The sequence below is a fragment of the Lentinus tigrinus genome (assembly GCF_003813185.1).
Source record: "Lentinus tigrinus ALCF2SS1-7 unplaced genomic scaffold L226scaffold_13, whole genome shotgun sequence".
Classification (NCBI taxonomy): Eukaryota; Fungi; Basidiomycota; class Agaricomycetes; order Polyporales; family Polyporaceae; genus Lentinus; species Lentinus tigrinus.
This window is the reverse complement of record NW_027137922.1, coordinates 47,370-73,501: the sequence shown is the minus strand read 5'-3', so window position 1 is coordinate 73,501 and position 26,132 is coordinate 47,370. Positions and strand designations below refer to the sequence as shown.

The following is a 26,132-nucleotide window of genomic DNA, read 5'->3' as shown; positions in this document are numbered from 1 at the left end:
AGGATCGTGGATCGAGATCCTAAGTGGGTGATAAGATAGGCGCCACTATCATCGCTTGTCAGTGGGTTTCGAGTCTCGACTGTACCTTCGTACGAAACGTACTCGGCCTCGGACGCATGGGCATCTTAGGCATCGGCGTCGATGTCCTGCATGTTCCTAGAATATTGAGGCTCCTCCAAAGGCCCGTTGCAAGTCGTTTTGCTCAGCGCATCCTGAGCAGCCAGGAACATGACATCTGGAACGGCATCCCAGCATCCGATGATGCAAGGAGGACGAGATTCCTTGCAGTACGGTGAGCGATGAGCTGCATATGATATCATTCGTATATTGAACCGGTTTATGCTACAGATGGAGCATAAAGGAGGCCGCGTACAAGGCGGTGTACCCGACACTGTGTCCGACATGGAAGGACTTCACCTTCCACTCGCTGTCAACGGATGGGACTCGCAAACCCCTTTTAGAGTACCACTCCCAGGGCGAGCAGCTGCTTGGAAGGATACATGCTTCTGTCAGCCATGACGGCGACTATGTCTACACTACGGTCCTTGTCGAGACACCATGATCGAAAATACAGGCGAGACCGAAGCAATTCCGTAATTCATGATAGCAGCGAATGAGAGAGAGGTGAACGGTTTTATGTGATATATTGATGAACACAGAACTACGATTCGTCAACTTCCTCAGGTGGAGGTTGTGGCCACCAATCTGGCCAGTACGGTGTTACGCTCCATTCCTCGCCCTCGCCAGTGGTCAGTGAAAACCTAGCCTTACCCTGCTGGACGGCCTCAACCTGCTCTAGACGTAACAAGGCAAGCCCTACTCCCTGTGTGGAGCTGAACAATGTTCCGGTCCCTCGTGGACGTGGTCGTCGAGCCCCTTCTTCCCCAGTCTCTAGCAACTGTGCCCGGATGTCCGATTCAGCTGGTATTACCGGAACATCTTCAGGCAACTTGTCCAACTTGTTTAATCTGAAGGCATGTCAACGTCGCAATATGGGCATCGTGTGTGCGACGAACTCACGGTGTATCAGGCTTGTGGATAATCACAGGCAGAGTGCGCTTCCGTAGTTGACCGGTGTGGTAAGTACGGACAGTGAGCTCTTGGCCAACGTAGCAACCCTTCCTGAAGTCCACTGTGAGGTACGGGTTAGTACGCGTATACAACAGTGCGACGGTAGGGGGTACTCACGTCCACCCATGATATCCATGTTGGAGTCCATAGGGAAGGCATGTGTCGGCGGGATGTCTGCCGACCCCTCCGGCACTCCATGTAAGATACGATGCAGAAGGTACGCATCATCCGAAGCGACATCGTGACTTGACGCTTCCTGCGCTGCGTTTCGTGAAGGGTGACCGAACCTCGAGAACCAGGGCAAGCTGCTTACGACGATCTCCCTTCCGCACCAACAGTCTGTGGCCCATACCAACCGCTCGCCTGTCCCTCAGCACTCCCTGTGTCGCGCCCCACGGCCAATCCGAATTCTTGTCCCAGACAGGCTCAATGACGCCGCTCCGCGCGAAGTCCCACTTGCGCTCATTCTCCCAGGACGTCTCCTTCTCGGAACCCCACGCGGCCCAGACATCGTACTCTTCTGTGACGTCCTTGACTTTGACCTTCGAGCGGAGGATGTGGCGCTTCAGCATGGGGACCATCTCGGGTGCTTCGGACGGTCGCGCGTCGTATTCTACGAGGTAACCCTGCCGGCCTGCAGGCGTTGTGTGCGCCCAAATAAAAATGTCATGGAGCACTCGGCCCTAACAGCAGAGACATATATGAGCATCACAAAAATGCTGATCATGTAGTCGACACACCTGCGCCTGTAGAAACGCGGAGTAGAAGTGACTGTGGAGATGGCCCGGGACAGAAGCAGCAGTCAGGCCATTGAGAAACTCAGCAGCTTGCGACCCAGTGACAGAGATAACCGCCCTGTGCGGAACAGGCGCGACTGTTGGCGTACTGCGAACGAGCGAGCGCAGAATGGGAGGGAGCGGCATGGCATTCGGGATCCAAGGCCTCACGGGTGTTGGCGGGAGGATGCTGAGCAGCGCGCCGTCGCTCTCTCGGCGCCTTCGGACCGCACCTTGCCTCCGACCATGTCCTCCTCCTGCTCCCACCTCCTGTCCGCGCTCAAGGACTGTTTGCTGCACTCAGACTGCGTCCTCAAGCAGGGCAATCTACCTTCTGAATGCTTGCGAGAACACACCGACGAGCTCCCGGAATCGTGTAAGGCGCTCCGACAGGCGACATTTGAGTGCAAGCGCGGGATGGTATGTTGGTCGTACAACGGCGTTCTGTTGGTGACCTTGGCTGACGAGCTTCATGGGCCTCATGTTAGCTTGATATGAGAAAAAGGTTTAGGGGGAACAATGTGGACCTTCCACCACCACCTCCGAAGGCACCTGAGCAGACTGCACCAGCGTCGGCATAGCCGGACGTGGTTGCGGCAGAGGCTCATTGTCTTGGAGGAGACACCTACGAGTATTCTTCTAGCTGTAGGGTACCCGGGTGAGTTATTTCCCTTCTGTCACTTGCGCAGCGGAACTCAATGGATCTTGAAACCCAGATATTGTACTTTTACACGCTTCCTAGTTTTCCATGCATATCCGTATCCTCTCCCTGCTTTCAGCATCGTAATTGTTGAACGTCGATGTATTTGGCCGAAGTACAGATATCAGGTACGTTTCACAATGCCAGATCCCAAAGCTTTGCGCCATACCCACTGGCCCCACCACGTCCCACTCGAGCGCCGTATCCACCTTCAAGCTTCATGGTTCCTAGAGACTTGGCATGACTCCACAGCATGCTCGCATACAAAAGAGAGTCCACCCTTCTTGAACTGCAGCTCCCAAGTTATGCCCGATACCCCTCCTTACTGAATCTATAGAAACGTCCAGCAACAATCCGTCATGCCATATCGCATAGTTGCTCTCCTTCTCTTCCTCGCTCTCTTTCCTCGCCACGCTGTGGGGCATACCATCCCACGCCCCGACACCCAGTCGCTGCACGCTCGCGCGGTGTCGAACACCAGCAAGGCTGGCTTGCCTTGGCCTAACGGCAACTACATCGATGTTGGCCAGTATCTCAGCACCGGCAAGGTACAATGGTACGTCCTTCCGCCACACCATGTCAGCTTTCCTTCACATCTCCTCCGTATGAGTAGGTACTACACATGGAATCCTAGCTCCGCCAACCTGAATGCCGACCTCGAGTTCGTCCCCATGCTGTGGGGCGAGCGCCAGGTGGCCCAGTGGGGCTCGACGATCAACGACACCATTCAGAGCTCGAAGGTTACCCATGTGCTTGGGTTCAATGAGCCCGAGATCTCTGGACAGTCGAACATGTCCCCTTCGGACGGCGCTGCGCTGTGGAAGGCGCATATCGAGCCGCTCAAGGCCCAGGGTATACACCTGGGGTCCCCAGCGCCCAGTGGAGCTCCGGCGGGCAAGCAGTGGCTCCTCGACTGGATGGACCAGTGCCAGGGTGGATGCACCGTCGACTTCATCGCCGTTCATTACTATGATATCAACTCAACCGGTTTCATGGAGTACTTGACGGACTACCATAATACCTTTCAGAGGCCGGTCTGGGTGACAGAATGGGCGTGCCAGGTATGTGTGATATACCGTGGTGGGGATCTCTTGTTGACATCGCTTCCTGCTTTGTCCAGAACTTCAACGACGCCAACGCACAATGTTCCCAGCAAGACGTGGTGGACTTCATGAACGCCACGCAGGAGTTCATGGACAACACTGACTGGGTCGAGCGATATGCGTGGTTCGGTGCCATGGAGGACATGCAGGGCGTGAACACGGTAGGGACTCATACCGTGTACGCTTAACAGTGGTTGCTGAGAATGTCTTTGATTGGCTAGGCAAACGCTCTGATGACTTCGCAGGGCAAGATGAATACCCTTGGCGAGCAGTACATTGGCGCCGTCATCCCGAACGTCAGCTCTGGCTATCAGCCCGGGGTCGTCCATGGCGGCTCAGGCTCCTCCAGCTCAGGATCACGGCCAAGTGGAGCCGCCGGCTTGGCTGTCTCCTCGCTTGCCCTATGGGTTGGTGTCGCTCATACCATCTATGCCCTTTCTTAACATTGGACCCTGATTTCGTCTCGACTGGGACAAGGCCTTGACTATTGGACCCACATACAGACAACCTGTACACGAGTACGACGATTCCAATCAATATACCCGTAATACCCTGGACTGGTTGCATCCTGTCTCTGGTGTTCACATACTGGCCACAACCTGCGTGGATGCACTTCTAGCCTTGAGATTGCACCCAGCCATTCATCCGACCGTAATAGCTCAATGGCGTCGAAGCTCCGGAGCACCGTACCTGCTTAACTCCGTGCGATCAGCCGTAAGGCGTGCTTCATGATCAAGCCATCCTGAGTGAGGAGCAACGACGTCTGCACCGTATGCTGGGAGGTAACGCCTCCCGCCTTACTCAGCCCAAGCTTCCAGAAACAATATTGTTACACAGGTCGGTCATCTGAGATATCATCTTAGTGGCGGTTCCCATGGTAGGCGCGTTCCTCATACCATCTGGGCTCATGCTGTGGATTAGAAAGAATGAGGTGCGGGCGCCCGCAGGAATGGCTTACAGAGCGTCGAGTTGCTCTCAATGACGTGACCGATGGTATGCTTGACCGCCTATTGACTTCATAAGAAGCGCAGACCTGGGCGTATATATACTGGCCAAATAGGTTCTGAATGTTCACATCCATTTCCACAGTACTCACTCGTCTCAGGACCATTCACACACACATCATGTCTTCTGGTAGCGCCCCCCTTCTGCTCTACACCGGCGCCACGCCGAATGGCCACAAGGTTACTACCTTCCTCGAGGAGCTCAAGGCTGCGTACGGCCTCCAGTATGAGTGCGTGTCGCCCCGTCCTGTCCGAGCGTATCAGGAGTATCCATACTGACTCTTGTGTTACGCAGCTTCGAGAACATCAACATCAGTACGAACAGGCAGAAGGAGCCATGGTTCATCAAGCTGAACCCGAACGGACGTATCCCGACGCTCGTCGACCGCTCGCGCAACAACTTCAATGTGTTTGAGTCTGCGGCGATCTTGCTGTACCTCCAGCAGCACTATGACAAGGAGCACAAGTTCGGCTTTGACCGTGACACCGATCCCGACAACTACAGCGAGATGCTCCAGTGGATCTTCTTCGCGGTATGTGCCTGTGGAGGGGGACAATGTGTGGATTAGCGTTGCTGACAAGATCTTTGCTATTATAGCACGGTGGTGTTGGCCCGATGCAAGGCCAGGCGAACCACTTCAACAAGTATGCGCCCGAGGACATCCCCTACGCCAAGAAGCGTCAGTCACTAACCCTCATCATGTGAATGTGTAGAAGTACTTACGTCGACCTGCGCATAGGTTACACCGAGGAGACGAAGCGTCTCTATAGCGTCATCGAGATCCGTCTCACCGAGAACGGCGGCCGCGACTGGCTCGCTGGTCCCGGACGTGGTCGCTACACCCTCGCGGACCTCAATGTCATCCCCTGGATCAGGTTCCATAAGATTGCGGGCATTGAAACGCTTGACCAATGGCCTGCTCTGAAGGTGAGCCCTTCATGCTCGTGGTGCACACGGTATTGACAGATCATTGCAGGCGTGGGTTGAGCGTGCAGAAGCTCGCCCGGGCTTCCAGGCAGGCATCCATGTTCCTTGAGGCGGCATGCTTTCGGACTATGTATCATAGCATCTGTAACGATTGGACATGTGTACTCAATGAAAGGGAACTTGAAACATACTCAATGAAAGGGAACTTGAAACATACTCAATGAAAGGGAACTTGAAACATACAATCACGAGTGAAATGGGCGGGTGCACTGGAGAGTCATGATGACTGGAGGAAAACGCCAAAAGAAGGAAGCCCTCAACGGGACAGAGCTCAAGACGAGCTAGGTGCTGAAAAATTCGTAAGGCGGCATTATGATGGAGGCAGTACACGGAACCCCCTAGTAAAAGGCGAGGGGGTTGTCTGATTGCACTACCTCCTGCCGCTGATACCGTATTTCTCTTTTCTATGAGCCCGGGCGAGGTTTTGGATTTTGTTCATCCTGCGGGTAGTGAGCACATGACGCTATCAGCGTCAATGGTGGTCGCGTCGCGCCCAGCATCTTCTCCTTGTCCCTCTTACAGTCCATGTCATGTCTGTCGAAGACAAGCTTAAGATAGTCGCGTCCGCGGCTCTAGAGACACTCTTCTCTTCTCATGCTTTAACTTCGCCGATATCCTCGTTCGACCTCCTCACGCGCGTCGTCGCGTCTGGTCCTCCCCCAGCCGGCCTCTTCCCGGACTCAGAACCTGCCCCCAGGTTCCGCCTTATCGACCTCGCGTGTTTCGAACGCATTCTGGAGCGACTCTCGGAAGGCTGGGACCAGGGCAAGATCACACTCTCGCGAGAAGAGGAGGATGACGGGAGTCTGACTGTGATGGAAGTGCAGCTGGGGGCTGCGGCTTCGGGGTCGGGACATGTGGGACGACCGGAAACGTCTCCGGTAAAGAGGAAGAGGAAGCGTGTGGTGGACGAGGAAGAGGACTCTGCTGCGGGTGGGGCGGAGGAGGAGGATACCACCCCGGACCTGAAGGAGAAGGAGCCGTGGAAGCCCCCTCCAAGCACTCTCGAGAGTCTGAACAAGACGATGAAGGAGGTGTACGCGCTCATGCAGCTGCCCAGTGCGAAGGGCAGGCTACTTGCCGAGCAGGTGAGTGCTCTACCTATCCATGCGCATGCATATCCACTGAAATGTGAGGATCGTTACCAGTTCCACTCCATCAGCGGCAGCTTCGAGCCTATATGCCCACATATCACGAAGGACGAGTGTGCGAGGGCCAGACGCGAAGCCCAATCATCTGAGAGCCCGTCCAAAGGTGTCGCCACTATCTGCGACCGCATCCACTTCCGACCGCTCCTCCGACCGCACACCGACCCCGCGCTCGGCCACTGCTCCTACCTCAATACTTGTTATTCCGAGCCAACATATGCGCAATCTCCGTCAATACCACCACTGCCGTCGCACAGGCAGATGCAGTATGGTGCTCAAGGACAGGGCCCAGTCAGCCTTCCCAGTGGTCTGGGCGCTGGAGGGAGGGGGAAGGAGAAGGCGCCCTGCAGGTATCTTCATTTCGAGGTCGACTGGGACGTAAATGACGGCCATGGCATGGCTGAGAAGAGGGTGGTCCCAAAGAAGAAGCCGTATAGGCTGAGGCTTGGACTTGGTCCAGAGGGCAAGGAAACAACTCCAGTTTGTTTCTCCGACGGCTACTCTATGCATGAACGGACTGGCTAATCATTCGCTCAGTTACCGCCACAATGGATCAATTGCGACTTACGACGTTTCGACTACTCCGTACTGGGCAAGTTCCATGTCATCATGGCCGACCCACCATGGGATATCCACATGAGCGTGAGTCCCTGTTCGCTTCAAACTATGGGTTCGGCCGTTGAACATGTCCGACCACAGCTGCCGTATGGAACAATGACCGATGACGAGATGCGCGCCATGCCTATACCAACACTACAGGACGAGGGCCTTATCTTCCTCTGGGTCACTGGTCGCGCCATGGAAGTCGGCCGCGAATGTCTCCGTGTATGGGGCTACACGCGCGTCGACGAAGTCGTCTGGGTGAAGACAAACCAACTTCAGCGCGTCATCCGTACTGGGCGTACCGGCCATTGGCTCAATCACACCAAGGAGCACATGCTGGTGGGCGTGAAGACGGTGACCGACGAGCATGGAACCCTGAAGTTCCCATCATGGGTCAATCGCGGTCTGGACACGGATGTGATCGTCTCGGAAGTGCGCGAGACGAGTAGGAAGCCGGATGAAGTGTATGGGATGATCGAACGCATGTGCCCTGGTGGGCGAAAGGTTGAAATCTTTGGCAGGAAGCATAACACGCGGCCTGGGTAAGTGCCTGGTGGTCTTTGTATGTGTTGAGGCCGAGAGAGTGCTGACGGCGTCGCTTAACCTATACAGATGGTTGACCCTTGGTAATCAGCTCGGCCCGGATCAAATATATGAAGAGGATCTAAGGGCTAGGATCAAAGCACGGTGTGCAACCTCTGCGTCTCGATCCATTGGTGTGCTAATGCTGACGATTCTTTCACAGCTATCCAGAGAAGCTACTGCACCCACCTCCCGAAGTCCTTGGATACGGACAATAGTTGTGGTTACAGTCTGTTCGGACTCATCGCAGTCAGCCGCTCTTGTGCTTCTCGGACTACTCAGTTTGTTTTCGTTTGCATGCTTTCGCACTGTGTCATTTTGCCTGTATACTCGCGTGGAATTCGTGTATCTATATATGTATGTATCGATACTTGCTTGCGGACTCGGTACTTGGGTAATTCTTTTGCTCGCCATCCTTCGTCATCCTCCTCACTCCGGATTCTTTTGCTATGATTTCAGGCCTGGGTTCGCCGAGTGGCAGACTGCGGGAGTGGACTGGACGCGAGCCTGGACAGAGTTTCGGAGTTGCAGTGGGCTGCGATGACGTACTACATTCACAAAGTACTGACATAGCTCGTCCGATCGTGGAATGCTACCAGCTCTAGCTCGCGAGTGCGCTCACTGACTCTCTAGGCTCGGCATATAAAGATCTGTAAGAACGAGCTCGAGGAGAGCCCCTCTGCACCGTCTACGCACACGCGGTCAGTACTTTCCCCAGTCGACGTATACCACATAACTGAAAGACTGTCCTCTCCTATCCAGAAAGCAACATGACTATCCTCATCACTGGTGCATCCGGCCGCACGTCCGGCTTCGTCATCCGCGCCCTCCTCGAGTCAAAGTCGGTCGCACCTTCAGAACTTCGGCTCTTCGTCCGCTCTCAAGCATCTGCAGACAAGCTCAAGCAACAGTACCCGCAGCTCACGAATGCCTCCTTCGCCCTGGGGGACTACCTTGAGGCGAGCACGCTCGGCCCCGCGATGAAGGGCGTCGATATCGTGTTCCACAACGGGCCTGCCTTCAATGCACTGGAGAGCGCGATGGGCATTGCGCTCATCGACGCTGCGAAGACGGCGGGCGTGAAGCACTTCGTGTACTGCAGCGTGCTGTTCCCGGTCCTGACCAAGCTGCTCAACCATAAGGCGAAATTCTAGTACGTCCCGTCCTGTGACCGTGCGTTCTGGTCTTCTTCCACTCACGAGGATATCTATAGCGTTGAAGAGCACCTGATCGAGTCTGGGCTCAACTACACGATTCTCCAGGTGCGCATCTTCGTGCTTCTGCCTGGATTCCCTGAGATAGACTCACGTGCGCGCTCACAGCCCACCTCGTTGATGCAAAACGTGAACCTCGAACGCGTCGTCTCAACGGGTGTCCTCCCCGCCGCATACAGTACTACGACCCTCCAGGGATACCTCGACCTCGAAGACCTTGCCGCCGTTGCCCGACTCGTCCTGCTTGACCCCGCGACGCACAACCGCGCGCGGTACGAGCTCGTTGGAGAGAACTGCACGTTTGTAGACGTTGCACGCTACATTTCTGAGCAAGCGGGGAAGGAGATCAAGGTGGAGCCGATCCTGAGAGACCAGGCTCTCAGGAAGGGCGCGACGCATGTGACCGTCGCGGGTGACTATGGTGCGGAAGGCTTGGACAGGATGCTATACTACTACGACAAAAGGTAGGAGCTACCGGTTCTACAGCACTTCATTGTCTCTGATACTGACTGTTGGTGTATAGGGGCATCCCGGGAAACAGCAACACCGTGAAATGGTTGCTCGGTAGGGAAGCTACCACCTGGCCTGGTCGCATTCGGCGTGATTTAGGGAAGTAGCAGTGGAACAGTATATTATTACGACGTGTTTGTAAGAGTATTGTCACGACTTGTCTGAGAAACCATCAGCCTTAGCGAGATAGCAGCACGAGAAAGCGAAGCAGAGCAGAGCAGAGCACGAACAAGTAGCAAGAAACATCACGATCAAGCATCCACGTCAACGAAGTCACCTTCCTCCTCGTCCCACCCAAGCGTCGCCGGGTCAATTCCCAACCGCCGCAACATGACACCCGGCGTATGCTGCACCACCTGCGCCTCTTCTTCCTCTTCTTCGTTCACGTCCCCGTCTCCTCGCTCGACGCTTTCGTCTACCCTCGCCCGTTTCTCCACATGCCCATCATCGTACCCCCAGTTCGGGTCGATACCCCTCTTCAACCCTGGACCTGCCTGCTCGTCGTCATCGGCGAACCATCCGCTCTTGGTCCCAGTATCCGGCGCAGATCCCGTGTCAAGGTCCTTCACATAGTCCCACAATGCCCACGCGATCTCCCTCGCCGCAGTCGTCCACTTCTCCACAAGCCCCTCCAGGATGTCGTCCTCGTCTTCGCCGCCCCCCGACTTCTTGATTCTGATCGCCTGCTTGAGCGTCTGGACTTTTCCTTGCAGTGTCTGGATAGTAGGTGCGGCCTTCACGCTGGAGAACGTCCCGGCGGCATAGGTAGAACCGGAACCCGAAGACGACGCAGTGCCAGTCTGTAGCGGGGACTTGAACTGCTTCGCGACGTTTGCCGTGCGGTCCTTGTTTGCGACTGGAACCTTGGGCTTGAGCAAGACAGCACTGCTTGTAGCCTGGTCTCCCTCCTCTGTCCGGGCTTTGCGTGGAGGAGAGGGGATGGCCGCGCGACCTGTAGCGTAGACAGCATGCAGGCCCCCTTGGACGAGCGGCCCCTTGATGATTGGAGAGCGGAAAGGAGCGGCGAGCTTCTTGCGCTGCTTTGCTTGTGAAGCAGGGGTCGGCCGTCTGGGATTCGGTGGCGTATGCACGAGTGCAGGGTCCTCCGTTTTCTGCGTACGCATTCAAGTTGTGAGTTGCTGGTCAACGCGAGTCCAGTATAGACATAGGACGTACCACGCGCTTCGACTCCTGGTCTGCATACTGGGAGGACAGGCTGGAACCAGTCGCAGCACCTATGTCTGTCTCAAGCGATCGCTTGAGTAGTCGTGAGCCCATCGTACTAGTCTCCTCGACTTTGTTATCACTGGATGACTCCACCGGATCGTTACTGAATGGAAGCGGGGGGCTAGAGGTTGGAGTAGTTTCAAACGAGGCAGGTCCGGGGGACGAAAACACGCGAGGAGGGCTGGATGATGGAGGTGGGGAAGAAGGCGGCAGGGCGTACTCAGGAAGAGCAAGATCCTCAGCAAAGTCCTCCGACATGACTAGGCCAGCATCGAAGTCGTCCGAGCCTGAAGTTGCGTTTGTGAAGTCAACAGCCGTGTAATATTCAGCTAAGTCGACATCGAGCGTAGTCTGAGCGTCCGGACCGTCCTGAGACGACGAGGTCAGAGCGAGGGAATCCATAGGCATAGGTGAGCAGACAGTATTAGTTGGCTCTGAGCTGAAGTGCGCGCCGGCGATGGGGACGTCCACAGGCACGTCCATGGACGGAGAATCTCGTGTGATCTGGGCGGTGGGATCGGAGTATGGCACGTCTGTCTGTTCGGATAGCATGCATGCAGAAATCAGAACGGCTTGAGGAGGAACATCGCTGGCAAGAGATATGCCAACGACGTCATCGAGGGGTGCACAGTCCTGCGGGGTCTCCAGCTGCTCGACAAAGGGAACGGAATCAACATCGTCTACAGGTATAGGTACAGACGCATCCGTAAAAGCGTCTGTAGTCACAGTGTTGGCGAGTTCACTTGCGGTGGAGGCACTTGGCGTACCGTTTCCAGGCCGTAGAGGATCATCCCATACAATGACCGGGATGTCGACAGCAGTGTCCTCAATCCGGGTTGAGAGCACGAGTACGTCGTCTGCCCGTGTGATGTCTTCTCCGGAGCTTTGCAGCGGGGAGGAGTCTTCGGTTACCAGGCCTGCGCTGAAAGGCAGTTCAAGGCCTTCTTCGGTGTTCTCTACTAAGGGAAGGCTAGCGTCCTCAGTATCGGTGGGACCAGATGCAGCGGAATGAGGAGACGGAGGAACAGCAGAGTCGGAGACAATCGTCACGGGAGGAAGAGGTACAAAGTGGGTGTCGTCAGAATGTTGTACCTCCAGCACGGGCTTGTCGCAATCCATGGACACGTCGAAAGGATCCGGCCTAGTAGAACAAGAAATGGTGCAGTCCGCCGCAGGAACGTAATTGACCTGAACGGGTACGGCTCCTTGTGGGGTCGAGTGCAACACATTCATGATAGCCGTCTGAGAGTCAAGGTGGTCATCGGAGGGGTCCACATCGCGCACTTCATCAGCCTCGGCAGGTATCACAGGTGCCACTACAAGGTCCATGGCTGGCGATACGAGCTTAGCAGTGTCGTCCGAGGTCTCTTCGGCCATCTTTTCATCGAGGGCAGGCCTTGTCGTGTACGTTGGGAGTTCCGAGCATGAGAGAGAAGGCCGTGGCTCCATGTCCGAGACAGAAGCGGCCACATCGACCGTCATGAGTATCTCGGAGGAATGGCATTTGACGGTCTCCCGCACAAGCTGTTGCAAATGCATCTCGGGGCAGAGTAGAGATATGTCGTCAGAAGGCACAAGTTCAAGAGGAGTAGACAGGATCACAGCAGAGTCGATGGCGCAGTTGGCAGGGTGTCCTTCATCGACGGGAGGAGAGGCCGCGTCTTCATCCTTCGCGAACGAAGCAAAGTCCTTGGAGAGCGATGTTTGAAGGACACGACCGTCGAAACGGATCACATCGGCGGTGTCGGGTAGAGTAACGTGCTCGTCTCTTACCACCGGATTGCTGGACCTAGTCGACCTCAGGGGACAATCTTGTTCGACGGGAAGGTCTGCGGGCACGGCGTTGTCCATAACAGAGGGGGTAAAGTCCTGAGAGGGCGAGTGTTGAGGACTACAACTCGGACCGTCAAGGGTGTTCACGACATTCTCGGCGTGGGTCGCATCGTCCGCGAGGTCTCGGGAAGCAGCCATATCGGGCGAAGCTGGACCTTGGGCGTTGAAGGTTTGGGCAACAGTTGGTACGTCGGGTGCATCACAATGAGCTGAGCCCGCATGCATGGCAGTCGAGGTTTCACAGTGCGCTGGGGACTGAGAAGATATGAGTCCAGGCTCCTTGGGAGATAGCGCGACAGGACGTTGTCCGCGGATGGGCGCTCCGATATCTAAGGCTGCAACGTCATCCCTCCCAGACTCCGGACCAGCTTGAAGGAGGGCCAGAGGGCTTGATATGGTGCAGACGTCTTCAATCTCAAGGCGAGGGGCCACGCTAATTCTCGATGTCGTGATTCCCGACCTTGGCAGTTTCATGACATACGGCGCCTCGCCCGTGTGGTTGTCCGGGAGCGCAGCTGACAGTCTCTGACAATGGGTGACGGACTCTAGTTCCAGCTCCCGTGTGCGATCTTGGGGTGCAGGTGAGTTGACACCGCCTGACGAGGTCGAGAGAGTCGACCAAGGACGGAACTCTGGCTGGAACGAGTCGGAACAAGCAATCGGGATTGATGATGGTTCCTGGAAAGTTGTCGGCGGGATCTGCAGGATCGACGGAAGAGCTGCCAAATTACGACAAGGTGGTTGAGAGTCGGTATATGCGCGCGCTTCAGCTGGGGAAGGAGAGGAAGGGATGTCTGCGTCCCGGGGGAGACTTTGAAGAGGAATGGACTGCATATATGCTGTATGTTCGGCATGTGTGTGGACAAGGACGTCGTTGCGGGCCGGTTGGAGCGTGTCCGATGTCTCGGTAGGTGCAGAGACAGCCTGGCATGATGGGCGGTGGCTTGAGCAATCATCTGGAGGACGCCACAGGAGACAGGAAGCAAGCTCACCGGCCCAAGACTGGGTGCGTGCTCGTTGTCCATCCTGCGATATTTGTGCACGGAGAGGGCGGTGGGACCGTGTGGGTATGCACAGGATGATGGTCGATGGAGAAGGCGAGGGCGCGTTGTTGACGCGTTGTTTGGCGGCTGTGTCTCGCGAGGGCACAGCCTGCACGCTACCCTAGGCCTGCTCTCATTGCACTGCTGCCGTCCCGCTCGCTAGTCCGTGAAAGTGAAACACAATTGATGGCGACGTCCCCGCCCGGACTCATCGATTAATTATATACCCATCCTCCCTGCCCCACCATGCCTCTCGGCCCTTTTCCCCACCATGTCTTCCTCTCTCCTCCTCGCCCTCCCCCTCGTCGCCTCCTTCTTGGCAAATGCGCGGAGGGGGGCTGCCCAGGGCACGAGTGCTGTTTGCGACCCCGGATGGGACTGGGTGAGTTGCGCTGTTGACGTCCACGCATACGCGTCTGGACTAATCCACTTGAGGTAGATGACCAACTCCAAAGGCCAGAGTCCCTGTTTGGTCTCATCGTACCTCTTCACGCCCTGCTCGCCTGCTTCTCGTGCGTCCGTATCTCTATGGTACTTCGTGCAGGAGCTGATACGTTCCCCCAGAATCTTGGGTCTACCCTCTCACGCCTGGGTTCCACTACAACACGCCATTGAACTCGACCGATAGCGCAACCCCGTGCCGATGCAACACTGTCCTCTACTCGATGATCAATGCATGCGCGACATGTCAGGGACAACTCGCATACACCATTCCGTAAGTCTACACATCCACCCGGGTATTCTGAGGCAGTCCTTATGCCCCGATCAGGTGGGCTACCTATGCGCAAAACTGCTCCACAGTATACCTCCAGAAGTGAGTACTGTTCGCTATAAAACAACTCCGGATACCGTTCCTTCCACAATACAGACAGATGCGCGCACACACTTTCCTCCTCGTCCCTCTCATGCGATGCCCGTCACCGTCTTCAGCCCTTTCCTTGCCACAGCATCCGGTAGCCTGCAATCCAGACAGGCCGGATGGTGTATCTCGGGTTACGACATGATCTGAGCGCTGACCTGAGTTTACTCCAGGTTTCCAGCAGACATCCCATTGGGGACTGCTGTTCCGGCATGGGCCTATCTGGATATCACGGTATGTACTCACCAAATAACCGAGCCTGTCCCGGAGCTAGGCAGGGCTCACCGCACTCGGGCAGAGAAACGGCACCTTTAACCCTGACGCAGCGGAGGCCATCGCAAACCAGAGTACGCAACACACGACATGCTATTCCTAGGACCGTTTACTCACCTCTCCATTCAGACAAACCGGACACTACTGCGACTGTCAGCGTTATCTCGTCCTCATCAAGCTCAATCAGCAGTCCTACGGCCCCGGCCTCAACCACCGGAGGGGCGAATGGCTCGTCACCATCTGGGAGCGCCGGTCAGTCCAGTGCCGCATCGAGCAAGTCTGATGTCGGACCCATCGTCGGGGGCGTCGTCGGGGGAGTGGTCGGTGCCATCGCAATAGGCCTTGGAATTTTCTTCTTCCTCCGGCACCGGCGCAACCAGGCGAAGAGCCAACCCACGGGCCCGGTCGAGCCTGCCGGCGGATCGGAGGCACAATACGCACAGTACGCTCAGTACCCCCACCCCCAATACCCGGCATACGACGAGAAGTCGCCCACTCAGGAGGTCATTCAGCCACTAGTGCAGCCCAGTCCGAAGCTTTACGTGAGTCTGAGCTGGTCCTTCATGGCTGTCGCACAGTCTGAACGATACGCAGGACCCGAACGATCCGAGCACATTCCCCACGACCGGCGATGCCAACACTGGCTCCCTGCACACGTACCCGACGACGGAGAACGCGGCATACTCGGGCGCCGCGGCGAACTACGTGGGCGGTGGCTACCAGTCCAGCACGGCCACGAGCCAGCACCCGACGTACAAGGGTGCACCTGAGCTGTGATCGTGGTCTGTACGCTCGGATCGATATTACGACATCGCGAATGAAGGTAACGACTCACCAGGCTGGCCCGACGGCTAGATGCTTTATTCACTGCCCTCGTCCACAACCTGTGCTCGCATTTGTCCACACTTATCACGTCGCTTCTTTAGTGTATCCGCTAAGAAACTTCCGCGCCTTGACTCTCGTGTCCAGTGTTGCGGCGCTGTACGTGCTATCTCGAACTCATCTATGTAATATCATAACATTGCTACTGCAACAACGCTCGAGCTTCTCTCCTGTAATTTGTTTACCGTCTCTTTCGGCTTTGCCCTCGTGTCGACCCCTGCAGACTTGCGACTCACGCAAGTATCGGCGAGAGAACAGAGCTCCACAGCTTGAAGACATCAAAAGGAGGTACTCCGCGTCATCTAATGTGACTGTCCACCGGGAGGAAAGAGCGATCACGTGATCGGCGACGCGTTCCATATTTTGTTGATTGGGCGCGTCGCGTGCAGGCGCCGTCACCTTGGCTTTCTCTCTCCCCTCTACTGAATTCTGAATCTCCTGGCCGACAGACAACCTCTGTATGGCCTACGAATGCAACTTGCTTGACCGCACAAACTTCTTTCGCCGAGAAGGTGCAACGACTGGCCTTCCAACACCGCCGTCGGAGCGCAAACGCGTGTGCCACCTCGACGTCGATGGCCGCGAGAAGAAACGGTTGAAGTTCGACCTTTCAGGACAGGAGAATGGTGGAACAGACGAACATGTAGACAGCGACAGCGAGGACGAGGACTGGGACGCGTTGCGTACGCAGAGGGCAGACTACCGGTACTCTGTGTACGCGTTGAGGAACCGTGGGATGCTCGCGGGACCTTCAAGCGTGTCGCGACAACCTGAACGTGAGTTTCATATGGCTCACTCGTGGAGCAGCTAAATGACATTAATGCAAAAGCCTCAACGAGACTCATCTTGCAAACCTTTGTCTCATCTCACAAAGCCGATGTGTTCAAGTGTCAGTCAATCGATGAGAGGACATACATCACTCTACCATACGCATGCTCGTATACCCATGGTGCGTAATATGAATCTGTGAGTCATGGCACTCACTGATCAATTTGGTCGACTTCGTCATGTAGCTGCAAAACGTGGCGGAGCTCCTCACATTGCGGTGGCTACTGAGCAAGGGACCGTACACATTCTCGACACGTCGAAGCGGAGGGACTGGGATGTAGGTGAGTCACTATGTAACGTCAGATATACATCCGGTTGCCTAATTTGACTGGCCAGAACCGCAAAGAGTGACCCTACAACCACACGAGAATGGCATTTTCGACGTGAAGTGGTCCTCTTCCGACGAACTCCTCGCAACGGCATCTGGTGATCAGAGCATTCGTGTAACTTCCGTCGCCTCCTCAACCCGCTCTGCCGCACAGACATTGAACGTTCTACGCGGTCATGAAGGCACTGTCAAGTCTGTCGCATGGGACCCGAACTATGACGGCGCAGTGTTGTGCAGTGGTGGCAGGGAGGGGAGCATATGTCTCTGGGACTTGCGCGTAGGAGAGGGGCGGAGAGACGGCGAGGGGACTGATGTGCTAACTCCAGTTCTCACCATCGCGAAGGCGCATGAAAGCGACGTGAAGAGCCCGAAGCCGAAGGGGAGAGGGAGGAAACTGACTACCGCCGCACCACTCAAGAGCATCACCCAAGTGCTCTACACTGACAGCCATCCATATGGTGTCGTCAGCAGCTGTTCCTCTGACGGGTACGTTACTGACATTCCTCGAGAACATCGCCCTTCTTGCTCACGCGACCATAGCATTCTCAAACTATGGGATGCACGCCTTCCGTCTAATGACGTTCCGAAGAAGCCCTCCAGGAACCCCAAGGTGTCCCGCCCTACCGCGCTCTTCACATCCTCCGATCCAACTACGTATGGCGGCACGCGCCGCGCCCGCGGCATCACCACCCTCGCGGCAGGCAGCGGACCCACCGCGGGCCTTCTCTACGCGCTCGGTACGGACTCACGCATCCACACCTATTCCGTACCGTGGCTGGACCCCTTGTCCGGCGTCCCCCCGATAGAGCTCGGAACACACGACCCGCACGCGCACACCCACCCCAACCTGCAGTCGAACTCGTTCTATGTGCGCCTGGCGGGTTCTCCCTGTGGACGTTGGCTCGCGGCAGGGAACGCAGTGGACGGGCGTGCGTACTTGTTCGACGTCGCAAGTGCGGCTTCCGCTGCGCGTGCCAGGGATGTGGGTAGGTTCGGGTGGGAGGGCGCGGTGGAGTTGAAGGGACAGACCGGCGAGGTGGGCGCGATGGACTGGGCGGAGGGGATGCTCGCAACATGCGCGGACGATGGGACGGTACGAGTGTGGAGACCGGATGTGGAGGTTGCAAGACGCTGCGTGGACGAGCCGGAAGAGATGAAGTGGGAGTGGTCTTGGACGTTGAACGCTTGAATGAGTACGTGAAGGACATCATATAAACAGATACCTCACATCTTTGTATAATACCTCATTGCATTGAGCGCATAGGATTGGAATGACCTCATTTGGTCGTGTCTGAAAGTTCCGTGGTGAAACGTGTGGATGTGTAATAATTATGGTGTACAGAGGAGGGTATGTAAGTACTATACGGTCGTGTCCGAGCACAGTCGAGTGACCCAGCAAAGCCAAGGTGAAGAGTAGACAGAAGGAACCCAGTCTCGATGATGAACCATCTTCTATTTCTTCTGTATTGCGTTAACGAGCCTGCAGTAGCAAGTCGAGTTAGCGCATGCCAAAGTTCGCAACCGGTCGAAGAACATACCAGTCGAGCCCCTCCTCGAGCCCCTCGCCCTTCGTCGCGCAACTGCCACGGACGCTCCACTGCCGTTCCTTCTCCCCTCCCGCAAGTCCGAGCTTTTCACTGATTGCTTCTGGCGGGAGGGCACCTTGTACGTCTTGCTTGTTGCAGAAGACCAGAAGGGGGACCCCGGCGAGCTCGTCTTCAGACAGCATAGTTAGGAGCTCAGAGCGCGACGTGTCTAGCCGTTCAACGTCGGAGGCGTCGATAACATAGATGATGGCTGATGTATTGGGGAAGTAGCATCGCCAGTACGGTCTTCGTACGAAGAGAATATATGAGCTTGAAACACATAGAAAGCCGGGAGTCGACGTACCGAATGCTAGACTGGCCGCCAAGGTCCCATACTTGGAACTTGATATTCTTGTACTGAACGGAACACGTCAACGACCCCACAGATGTTGTAGCTTGCACCCACTACCAACCTCCACAGTTTCTACATTGAAGCCGATTGCTAGCGGACACGCTTTGTCAGCGCACTTTGCTCCGGGGATGAGCACACGATGCTTACTCGGTATTGTTGGCACGACTTCGCCGATCTGACCACGCACAACGGGGGGTCAACGCACGGACACCCTCGCACATAGCATGTGCAGCATACCTGTAAACGGTACAAGATAGTCGTCTACCGAACAGACAGAGCGGAACGTCAGTCAGACAGCTCGCCTCCGTCTGTAACATATGACCACGTACCTTGCCGGCCGCATCAAGCCCAAGCATCAATATCCGGACATCCTGGTCCTTACTCCAGCGTACCAGCGACGCAAGAGAGGTGAAGAGAGACGAGAACGAGAGACCCATGGCTTGCGGGGAATAGAGACGGGGGAGGAGAGTGGGAAACGGAGAGAGAGAGACGAGCTCGCGAGCCCCGTCATGCCTCCAGATCGGAGCGCGAGATCCACATCATGCCGACTGTTCCTGGCTCGAGCACGTGGCTGTCCCTCTTACACTTTTTCGCGTCCACCGCGTCTGTGGCTGTCGTCCTCGCGTCCCTCGCTCTCACCCTGGCCGGCTGCTATGTCTACTGATCCTGCTGAGAAGTCCTCGCGCAAGCACAAAAAGTCGAAAGACGCTGCCTCGGTCTCTGACGCGCCGGAGCGCGATGCCGACAAGCCAAGAAAGTCCAAGAAGGCGAAGGTTGCCGCCGACGCACCTGCGCCGGTAGACGCGACAAACGAGGCTGAGCAAGCTGCGCCTGTGGTGAAGGAAAGCAAACACAAGAAGCGCAAGCACGAGGGGGAGGCGGAAGGGGCGGGTGTTCAAGAGGATGCTGTAATGGAGGAGCCCAAGAAGAAGAAGAAGAAGCGGAAACACAAGAGCGAGACAGTAAAGGAGGGCGGAGAGGAAGGGGAGAGTGCTGCATCTGAGGTGAAAGAGGAACAGAAGAAGAGAAGAAAGAAGGCGACTACAGATGATGAGGAAGAAGAAGAGACAGCGGCAGAGGAGAAGACGACCCGCCGCAAGGAACGACCTGACGACGCCGCAAAACCTTCCAACGACCCGCTGGATGCATCCCCCGCGAAGGCGAAGAAGGAGAAGAAGAAGCGCAGAAAGGACGACGCACATGCAGCGACGTCTGAAGTCGTAGAAACGGACAAGAAGTCGAAGAAGAAGAAACGCAAACAACCCTCTACATCCGGGTTCCCTGACCCTAGTGAGGACCAGTCCTTGAGCGAACAGGCGCAAAAAGGTGCGTGTAGTAGCTGTATTCGAGGATCTCGATCTATGAACACATCGGGGCTCATGTCTCGTCTAGCCTTGCACTATGCGTTCACACAGTTCGAAGATCCCAGTAGCTGGAAGTTCAACAAAGCTCGACAAAACTGGCTCATCCGGAACGTCTGGTCAGACCAAGCGGTGAGCGAACCATCCGCCCAGTAGTGAAGCTTATGGAACTGACGTCCGCAGCAGATACCAGATACATTTATCCCGCTTGTCACGAAGTACCTTCAAGGCGTACAAGGAGGCAGTCGGGAGGTGCGCTATGTTTCGCGTAACTTCTCTAGTTTGAGTCGTGCATAACCGTATCCCCCACAGTCCCTCGTCAAATCGTGTCGGGAAGCTTTGGAGCCGCCACAGCCCGCTTCTACGACAGATACAGAGGCAGCAGCAGAGGCAGAGGTAGCACCGGATGGACAGGCGGATCCGCAGGCGAAGCGAACCGTCAAGTTCGCCGCCGAGGAGCCGCAGGCCAGCGATAGCCAGCCCGAGCACACGGATGAGACGAAGAGGCAGAGAGCGGAAGCCCTCCTCGCCGCGTTGACGTCCTCCACATGAAGTCCATCGTTGCCATCCATCGTCGTCCGTGCTGGATCCTGTTCGGGACTGATATATCCCACTCCTACACTCGATACTCGATACTTCATTGCCCTATGCAATGTATGTGATGTACCCATCGTATGTGTCCGACGCCTTGCTGACGGTCGCTAAAATGCATCGCACAGACTTCACACCATGGGGTAATGTGACACATCTTCTCTCAACTTCATTCTCTCTGCGCGATCCAACAATACATGCGACAATAAGCAGCGACATGCGACAGCAAACGACGACGTTCGTGAACAGTAAAGGAATGACAACGAACAGGACTAGTATGCCATGGACAGTGGTATTAACCGAAGGCAGATGCAGCAGTATACAGCAGCAAGACACTCCGCTCAAACAGCAGATGCGGCAGCGACAGCCGCGTGGATCGACGCCGTCAACGGCGCAGCTGCGAGTGGGCGTTCTGCCGTGAGGGCATCAATTTCGGTGACCGGCTCGACGTACGGGCCCAGGAGGTCGTCGAACTTCTCGCGAGTGACACGGACCGCACGCTCATCGACGACGCCCCGCTGACCAGCGTGGAGCACGTGAGGAGCGGTACCGTCCACGAGACCGAGCTGCTCGTCCGTCCAGATGGGCTCGACCGGCTTCGCGTCAGGGACGCCGACGCCCGCATGGCCGCCGAGCTTCGCCCAGTCCGAGGTGCGCTTGATACCGAGCTCCGTGAAGACGCTGTCGACCGCATTGGCGAGGCGGGCGATCTGCTCGACGTTGTGGCCGGGGGTGACGGTGAACCGGAGACGCTCCTCGCCGCGCGCGACGGTCGGGTAGTTGATCGCCTGCACGTAGACATTGTACTTCTCGAGCAGGGTGTCCGACGCGAGTCTCGCGAGCGCGGGGTCACCGATGAGCACAGGGACGATGTGGGATGGACCGGGGATGACGGGAATGTCAAGCGCCTCAAACTGCGCCTTTGCATTGCGCACGTTGAGCTGCTTGAGCTGACGGTCGCCGTTGTACTCCTTCTGGTACGAGATGGACGCACGAGCACCGGCCATGTTGACTGGGGGAAGCGATGTCGTGAAGATGAAACCAGCGGCGTACGACCGAATCATGTCGACGAAATCCGGAGAGCCTGCGATGTAGCCACCGACAGCGCCGTATGCCTTGCCGAGAGTACCTGGAAAAATAAAATGAGTATCGTCCCATAGGCTGGAGCGGTCTGGATGGTACTAACCGGTGATGATATCAATGCGGTCCATTACCGAACCTTTAATGGGGTCGGGGCTCTGACCTGCACGCTTCTGCAAATCGTAGTCGAGATGCTCGGCGACACCCGCGCCATGGGGTCCATAGAGACCGACGGCGTGGACTTCGTCAAGGAAGGTCAAGGCGCCGTAGCGCTCCGCGAGGTCGCAAATCTCGGAAATGGGCCCGATGCTACCGCACATGGAGTAGACACTCTCGAACGCGATGATCTTAGGCGTCTCCTTGGGGTACTGTGCCAACTTCATCTCGAGGTCCTCCAAGTCGTTATGCTTGAAGATGACCCGCTTGGCGCCAGAGTGACGCATGCCCTGAATCATGGACGCGTGGTTCATGGAGTCGGAGAAGTAGATGCACCCGGGAAGCTTTGAACCCAAGGTCGTGAGCGTCGCGTCGTTGGCGACGTAGCACGACGAGAAGACGAGGGCAGCGGGCTTGCGGTGGAGAGAAGCGACCTCGGCCTCCAAGGCCAGATGCATGCCGGTATTTCCGGCGATGTTCCGGGTACCACCCGCACCGTGACCATAGGTGTTCAGGGTGCGACTGCGGATCGGCAGAAGTCCGTTAGCATTCAGCTATTATAGCCTCACAGAAGCGGAAGCAAGAAATGAGGCACGCACTGCATAGTCTCCAGAACGACAGGGTTGTTACCCATCCCGAGATAGTCGTTCGCGCACCAAACCTCAACCTCATCCTTAGGGTTCCCGGTGTGAGCGATGGGGAACTTGTTGGCCATGCGGTTGATGTTGTTGAAGTAGCGGTACGAGGCGTCCTTGTGCTTCTTGTCGAGCTCCTCGGCGTAGAACTTCTCGTAGTCGAAGCCGCCGGGCGTAGGGGCCTTGGGCTTCACCTCGGAGGTGGACGAGGCGTTGGCGTTGGCGTGGAAGGGGCAGCCCGCGGGTGAGGCTACCTTCGCGGCCGCGGCTGCGGCAACGGAGTTCTTGGTAGCCTTGCCCTTCTTCGCGGAGGCGAGCTCCTCGGCCATGCGAGCAGCAGCGATCGCCTTGGAGGCATGGGGGCACTTGGAGGCGTCCGCAGCAGAGGGCTTGATGCCCTGGTGCTCGGGGATCTTGTTGAACTCAGCGGAGCCCGCGAGGCTCGCATAGCCGGCGACCATCTGGGACGAGCGGACGGTGAGGGCGTGACCCATGACCGGGCACTGGGTGGCCTTCTCGGTGAGCTTAGAAAGTGTCGGGTAGCGGGGGGAGACGGAGGTGCATAGCGTGCGGATGGTGGAGGTCTTTGTGCGACCGAGGTAGGGGCAGGCGTTTTTGAACTTTGTGATATTGGAGAGCTTGTCCATGGCGAGCTCTGCGCGTCGGGAGGAAAGGAGAAGAGTGAAGTCGGAGACGAATGGAGGCCGCTGCCTCTTATGGGAGCTGCCCGCTGCTCGTGACGCCCGATAATTGCCAGCGCATGATTGGCCCACGCACGCCCTCTCACGGGATCTGGACTCAATCTCACTCGGGAATGCTCGGCCTCCGGTCTCCGTTCTCGCGATCGTACATTACATTACCCGCTCGTGCCCTACTCAGCACTCAGTACATGCAGGCAGCTCTCCAGCACGTCCACAGCATGCCCGACCTCTCCCGCACCAATATTCAAACTCGGCACCAGTCTCACTGCGTCCGCCCCGGCTGTCAGGAGCAGCACTCCCCGCTCCCGCGCCAGCTGCACCACTCGTCCGGGGTGGCTCTTGTCCTTGAACCCGAGCCCCAGGATCAGCCCGCGTCCCCGTACCTTCTCCTCCAGGATGTTCGGGAACCACTTCGCCAGGAGCTCCAACCGTTCCTGCAAGTACGCACTCGTCTCCCGCACGCTCGCCACGAACGCCGGTTCTGACAGGCGCGACAAGACATGGTAACCCAGTGCGCAGGCAAGGGGCGACCCGCCAAACGTAGTCCCGTGTGTGCCTGTAAGATCCCACCACCGTGGTTAAGCCCTCGTATTCCTGTGCGTACGCTGTGAAAGTACTCACCGGCCGTCATCACCTCCGCAACACTGTCTCGCATGAGAACGGCCCCGATGGGATAGCCATTCGCCAGCGGCTTCGCTGCGGTCACGATGTCCGGATGGGCATCAGCAGGAATGGTCGAGTGAGCCCACATACTTCCTGTACGGTACAGGCCACACTACCGCCACATTGCGTTTCAGTCAGCCATGAACGCTCAGCTGTCCACCAGACCAAGCAAGCAATTGTCGTCTTCGCTCGCGCTCCGACAATGTCGCCTGGAGCTGGTGGATAGAAGTCAGGTCATTGACTCACCTGGATCTCATCATAAATCAACACTGCGCCGACCTCGTCGCACCGCTTCCTCAGCGCGCGCAACCATTCCACGTCTGCCGGATGGATGCCGCCTTCTCCCTGGATCGGCTCGACAATGACTGCGCACGTCTTCTCTCCCACCAGGCTCTCCAGAGCCGGGGTGTCGTTCAGCTGGCCAACCTTAATGCCAGGGATCAGGGGCATGAACGGCTTCTGGTACTTCGGGTTCGAGGTCACGCTCAGTGCACCCATGGATCGCCCGTGGAATCCATGCTCGAAGCAGACTATTTCGTACTTGTCGCATGACGGGTCGTCCCACGGCTTGCCTGTGGCGGCAGCCCAGCGTTCCTTGCCAACCTTGCGGGCGACCTTCAGAGCGCCCTCGTTTGCCTCCGTGCCCGAGTTGGAGAAGAACACCTTCGCGCCTCCACTCCCGCTCGTCGGAGGATGCGAGCTGCCGGGCGCCCAACCAAGTCCGCCCTCGGACTGGGTCAGCGTGATGAGGAGCTCTGCGAGCTTTCCGGCGTGTTCGTGGTGATAGACGTTACTCGAATGAAGAAGGGTCGATGCGGTGGTTCTCATGACCTATACATAGTTGGGAACATTAGTACACACAGTTCAATCAGCACCAATAGCGACGGATCAATGGCAGGTGTAATAACTCAAGCATGATTTGCTCAGTGGAGATTCCCATGTGCCAACTACTGCTACACAGAGACAGCAAGCAACGCGGCAATTATTCCACAGTCGTGGAAGGAGCCCTAGGTACATGACCTATTGCAGTGCGTAGCCCCCACGACGTCACATTGTCTACTGCTGGAACACGCCTTTGCCGGCAGCGCGGCGACGAGGACAAACTGGGCTAAATTCTTCCTTGGTCGAGGACCTTCAGACAGTAGACTCGGCTGTTGTGCCTCTCGCACACGGAACTACCCGCTTCCACACCGCAAGCGGTGATCAGCTTCACGCCCCGCATGCTCGGAGCGTACCCTACAAGGTTGAAGACACCGAGGTGCAATATGGCAGGGATGGTGTGCATGTCCCCGAGGTATCTCCAACCCCGGAATAGCAGAAATGGCGCGCAGAAGCGCAAAAAAGCACTCAAGTCACTCACCTCCACAAGGCTCTCGTCTCCGTGGCCCAGCGCGTTCACAGCGATGCCCGCGCTGAAGTCCAAGTACTGCCGCCCCTGCACGTCCCAGACGTACGCGCCCTTGCCCTTCTCCATCACAATCGGCGGGCGCGCGTACACGGGCAGGATGTACGCGTTCGAGCGGTCCAGGAGCGCCTTCACTTTTGGTGAGATAGAGGCCGCGTCCTCAGGGTGCGACACGGCCGTGTACCGCGTGCAGGGCTTTTCGGGAAGAGGCAGGCCGCTCTCAGAGCTCTATACATGTCATACATGTGCACAGTGCGCGAGTGTGTGAGTGTGAGTGCCACAAGATCAGAATACTGTGGCGGCATACCATGCATCGCACCCCCACTCCCGGAGTGTGTTTGTTCGGGCGAATAAGGGTCCTTCCGGCTTGGCGAACAATAGCACGCATTTTTAGAGTATGTCGGTGGCGTAGAGCAGGGGTATCACGTCTAGGTAGGATGTGGAGGGTGAGGAAGTAAGGACGAAGAGCCTTGCAAGGTCACCGTGGCGAGTCATGGCTACAAACTGGAAGTCGGAATAAATGGATCGGCGCTTACAAACCCTCGCAGTCACACCCTTCCGGTCCGGCGTGACAGTATTTCCAGTCACGGGCGTCAGTGTGCGAGCGCCCACTCTCGGCTATTGCCGCGC

The 26,132-nt window shown here is 56.8% G+C and overlaps 14 protein-coding genes across 14 annotated transcripts; 9 read left to right on the top strand and 5 right to left on the bottom strand.

Annotated features, from left to right (window-relative positions):
* The first annotated feature begins 93 nt into the window (after positions 1 to 93).
* L226DRAFT_560608 (4'-phosphopantetheinyl transferase) lies at positions 94 to 627 on the top strand. The gene is made up of 2 exons (XM_067683376.1): positions 94 to 292; positions 349 to 627. The coding sequence occupies exons 1-2, from the start codon at positions 117 to 119 to the stop codon at positions 560 to 562; spliced, it is 390 nt and encodes a 129-aa protein (XP_067534934.1). The 5' UTR covers positions 94 to 116; the 3' UTR covers positions 563 to 627.
* L226DRAFT_535243 (Aminomethyltransferase folate-binding domain-containing protein) lies at positions 626 to 2,040 on the bottom strand. Its single transcript, XM_067680863.1, has 5 exons — positions 1,812 to 2,040; positions 1,385 to 1,754; positions 1,189 to 1,332; positions 1,021 to 1,132; positions 626 to 968 (listed from the first exon to the last, which is right to left on the bottom strand). Exons 1-5 carry the CDS (start codon positions 1,992 to 1,994, stop codon positions 662 to 664), a joined length of 1,116 nt encoding a protein of 371 aa, XP_067534933.1. The 5' UTR covers positions 1,995 to 2,040; the 3' UTR covers positions 626 to 661.
* A 35-nt stretch (positions 2,041 to 2,075) lies between these two features.
* L226DRAFT_535242 (uncharacterized protein) lies at positions 2,076 to 2,631 on the top strand. Its single transcript, XM_067680862.1, has 3 exons — positions 2,076 to 2,267; positions 2,336 to 2,505; positions 2,564 to 2,631. Exons 1-2 carry the CDS (start codon positions 2,094 to 2,096, stop codon positions 2,426 to 2,428), a joined length of 267 nt encoding a protein of 88 aa, XP_067534932.1. The 5' UTR covers positions 2,076 to 2,093; the 3' UTR covers positions 2,429 to 2,505; positions 2,564 to 2,631.
* A 275-nt stretch (positions 2,632 to 2,906) lies between these two features.
* L226DRAFT_508724 (glycoside hydrolase) lies at positions 2,907 to 4,195 on the top strand (the record flags this gene model as incomplete). The annotated part of the gene is made up of 4 exons (XM_067678187.1): positions 2,907 to 3,103; positions 3,161 to 3,608; positions 3,668 to 3,811; positions 3,872 to 4,195. 4 exons carry the CDS (start codon positions 2,907 to 2,909, stop codon positions 4,091 to 4,093), a joined length of 1,011 nt encoding a protein of 336 aa, XP_067534931.1. The 3' UTR covers positions 4,094 to 4,195.
* Positions 4,196 to 4,697: 502 nt separating this feature from the next.
* L226DRAFT_535241 (glutathione S-transferase C-terminal-like protein) lies at positions 4,698 to 5,663 on the top strand. The gene is made up of 4 exons (XM_067680861.1): positions 4,698 to 4,884; positions 4,950 to 5,187; positions 5,253 to 5,334; positions 5,395 to 5,663. Exons 1-4 carry the CDS (start codon positions 4,775 to 4,777, stop codon positions 5,616 to 5,618), a joined length of 654 nt encoding a protein of 217 aa, XP_067534930.1. The 5' UTR covers positions 4,698 to 4,774; the 3' UTR covers positions 5,619 to 5,663.
* Positions 5,664 to 6,172: 509 nt separating this feature from the next.
* On the top strand, positions 6,173 to 8,193 carry L226DRAFT_463617 (MT-A70-domain-containing protein; the record flags this gene model as incomplete). Its single annotated transcript, XM_067675798.1, has 6 exons — positions 6,173 to 6,730; positions 6,791 to 7,270; positions 7,328 to 7,432; positions 7,490 to 7,935; positions 8,006 to 8,080; positions 8,139 to 8,193. 6 exons carry the CDS (start codon positions 6,173 to 6,175, stop codon positions 8,191 to 8,193), a joined length of 1,719 nt encoding a protein of 572 aa, XP_067534929.1.
* A 552-nt stretch (positions 8,194 to 8,745) lies between these two features.
* Positions 8,746 to 9,806, top strand: L226DRAFT_571269 (NAD-P-binding protein; the record flags this gene model as incomplete). The annotated part of the gene is made up of 4 exons (XM_067684527.1): positions 8,746 to 9,128; positions 9,189 to 9,237; positions 9,298 to 9,653; positions 9,713 to 9,806. 4 exons carry the CDS (start codon positions 8,746 to 8,748, stop codon positions 9,804 to 9,806), a joined length of 882 nt encoding a protein of 293 aa, XP_067534928.1.
* Positions 9,807 to 9,950: 144 nt separating this feature from the next.
* L226DRAFT_560603 (uncharacterized protein) lies at positions 9,951 to 13,690 on the bottom strand (the record flags this gene model as incomplete). Its single annotated transcript, XM_067683375.1, has 3 exons — positions 9,951 to 10,811; positions 10,876 to 13,478; positions 13,630 to 13,690. 3 exons carry the CDS (start codon positions 13,688 to 13,690, stop codon positions 9,951 to 9,953), a joined length of 3,525 nt encoding a protein of 1,174 aa, XP_067534927.1.
* Positions 13,691 to 13,897: 207 nt separating this feature from the next.
* Positions 13,898 to 16,034, top strand: L226DRAFT_535239 (uncharacterized protein). Its single transcript, XM_067680860.1, has 8 exons — positions 13,898 to 14,184; positions 14,242 to 14,314; positions 14,367 to 14,517; positions 14,572 to 14,616; positions 14,835 to 14,895; positions 14,960 to 15,008; positions 15,064 to 15,476; positions 15,529 to 16,034. The coding sequence occupies exons 1-8, from the start codon at positions 14,074 to 14,076 to the stop codon at positions 15,709 to 15,711; spliced, it is 1,086 nt and encodes a 361-aa protein (XP_067534926.1). The 5' UTR covers positions 13,898 to 14,073; the 3' UTR covers positions 15,712 to 16,034.
* A 63-nt stretch (positions 16,035 to 16,097) lies between these two features.
* L226DRAFT_613228 (WD40 repeat-like protein) lies at positions 16,098 to 18,161 on the top strand (the record flags this gene model as incomplete). The annotated part of the gene is made up of 5 exons (XM_067686479.1): positions 16,098 to 16,592; positions 16,646 to 16,765; positions 16,830 to 16,925; positions 16,981 to 17,458; positions 17,513 to 18,161. The coding sequence occupies exons 1-5, from the start codon at positions 16,277 to 16,279 to the stop codon at positions 18,159 to 18,161; spliced, it is 1,659 nt and encodes a 552-aa protein (XP_067534925.1). The 5' UTR covers positions 16,098 to 16,276.
* Positions 18,162 to 18,424: 263 nt separating this feature from the next.
* Positions 18,425 to 19,409, bottom strand: L226DRAFT_613227 (ARF/SAR; the record flags this gene model as incomplete). Its single annotated transcript, XM_067686478.1, has 7 exons — positions 19,240 to 19,409; positions 19,148 to 19,171; positions 19,058 to 19,085; positions 18,972 to 19,000; positions 18,863 to 18,915; positions 18,511 to 18,804; positions 18,425 to 18,452 (listed from the first exon to the last, which is right to left on the bottom strand). The coding sequence occupies exons 1-7, from the start codon at positions 19,345 to 19,347 to the stop codon at positions 18,425 to 18,427; spliced, it is 564 nt and encodes a 187-aa protein (XP_067534924.1). The 5' UTR covers positions 19,348 to 19,409.
* A 154-nt stretch (positions 19,410 to 19,563) lies between these two features.
* On the top strand, positions 19,564 to 20,823 carry L226DRAFT_571264 (uncharacterized protein; the record flags this gene model as incomplete). Its single annotated transcript, XM_067684526.1, has 4 exons — positions 19,564 to 20,236; positions 20,303 to 20,403; positions 20,458 to 20,523; positions 20,584 to 20,823. 4 exons carry the CDS (start codon positions 19,564 to 19,566, stop codon positions 20,821 to 20,823), a joined length of 1,080 nt encoding a protein of 359 aa, XP_067534923.1.
* A 380-nt stretch (positions 20,824 to 21,203) lies between these two features.
* On the bottom strand, positions 21,204 to 23,227 carry L226DRAFT_463895 (5-aminolevulinic acid synthase; the record flags this gene model as incomplete). The annotated part of the gene is made up of 3 exons (XM_067675821.1): positions 21,204 to 21,991; positions 22,049 to 22,620; positions 22,698 to 23,227. 3 exons carry the CDS (start codon positions 23,225 to 23,227, stop codon positions 21,204 to 21,206), a joined length of 1,890 nt encoding a protein of 629 aa, XP_067534922.1.
* Positions 23,228 to 23,592: 365 nt separating this feature from the next.
* On the bottom strand, positions 23,593 to 26,019 carry L226DRAFT_535237 (acetylornithine and succinylornithine aminotransferase). The gene is made up of 5 exons (XM_067680859.1): positions 25,810 to 26,019; positions 25,458 to 25,730; positions 24,344 to 24,928; positions 24,056 to 24,209; positions 23,593 to 23,990 (listed from the first exon to the last, which is right to left on the bottom strand). The coding sequence occupies exons 1-5, from the start codon at positions 25,888 to 25,890 to the stop codon at positions 23,605 to 23,607; spliced, it is 1,479 nt and encodes a 492-aa protein (XP_067534921.1). The 5' UTR covers positions 25,891 to 26,019; the 3' UTR covers positions 23,593 to 23,604.
* Positions 26,020 to 26,132: the final 113 nt, after the last annotated feature.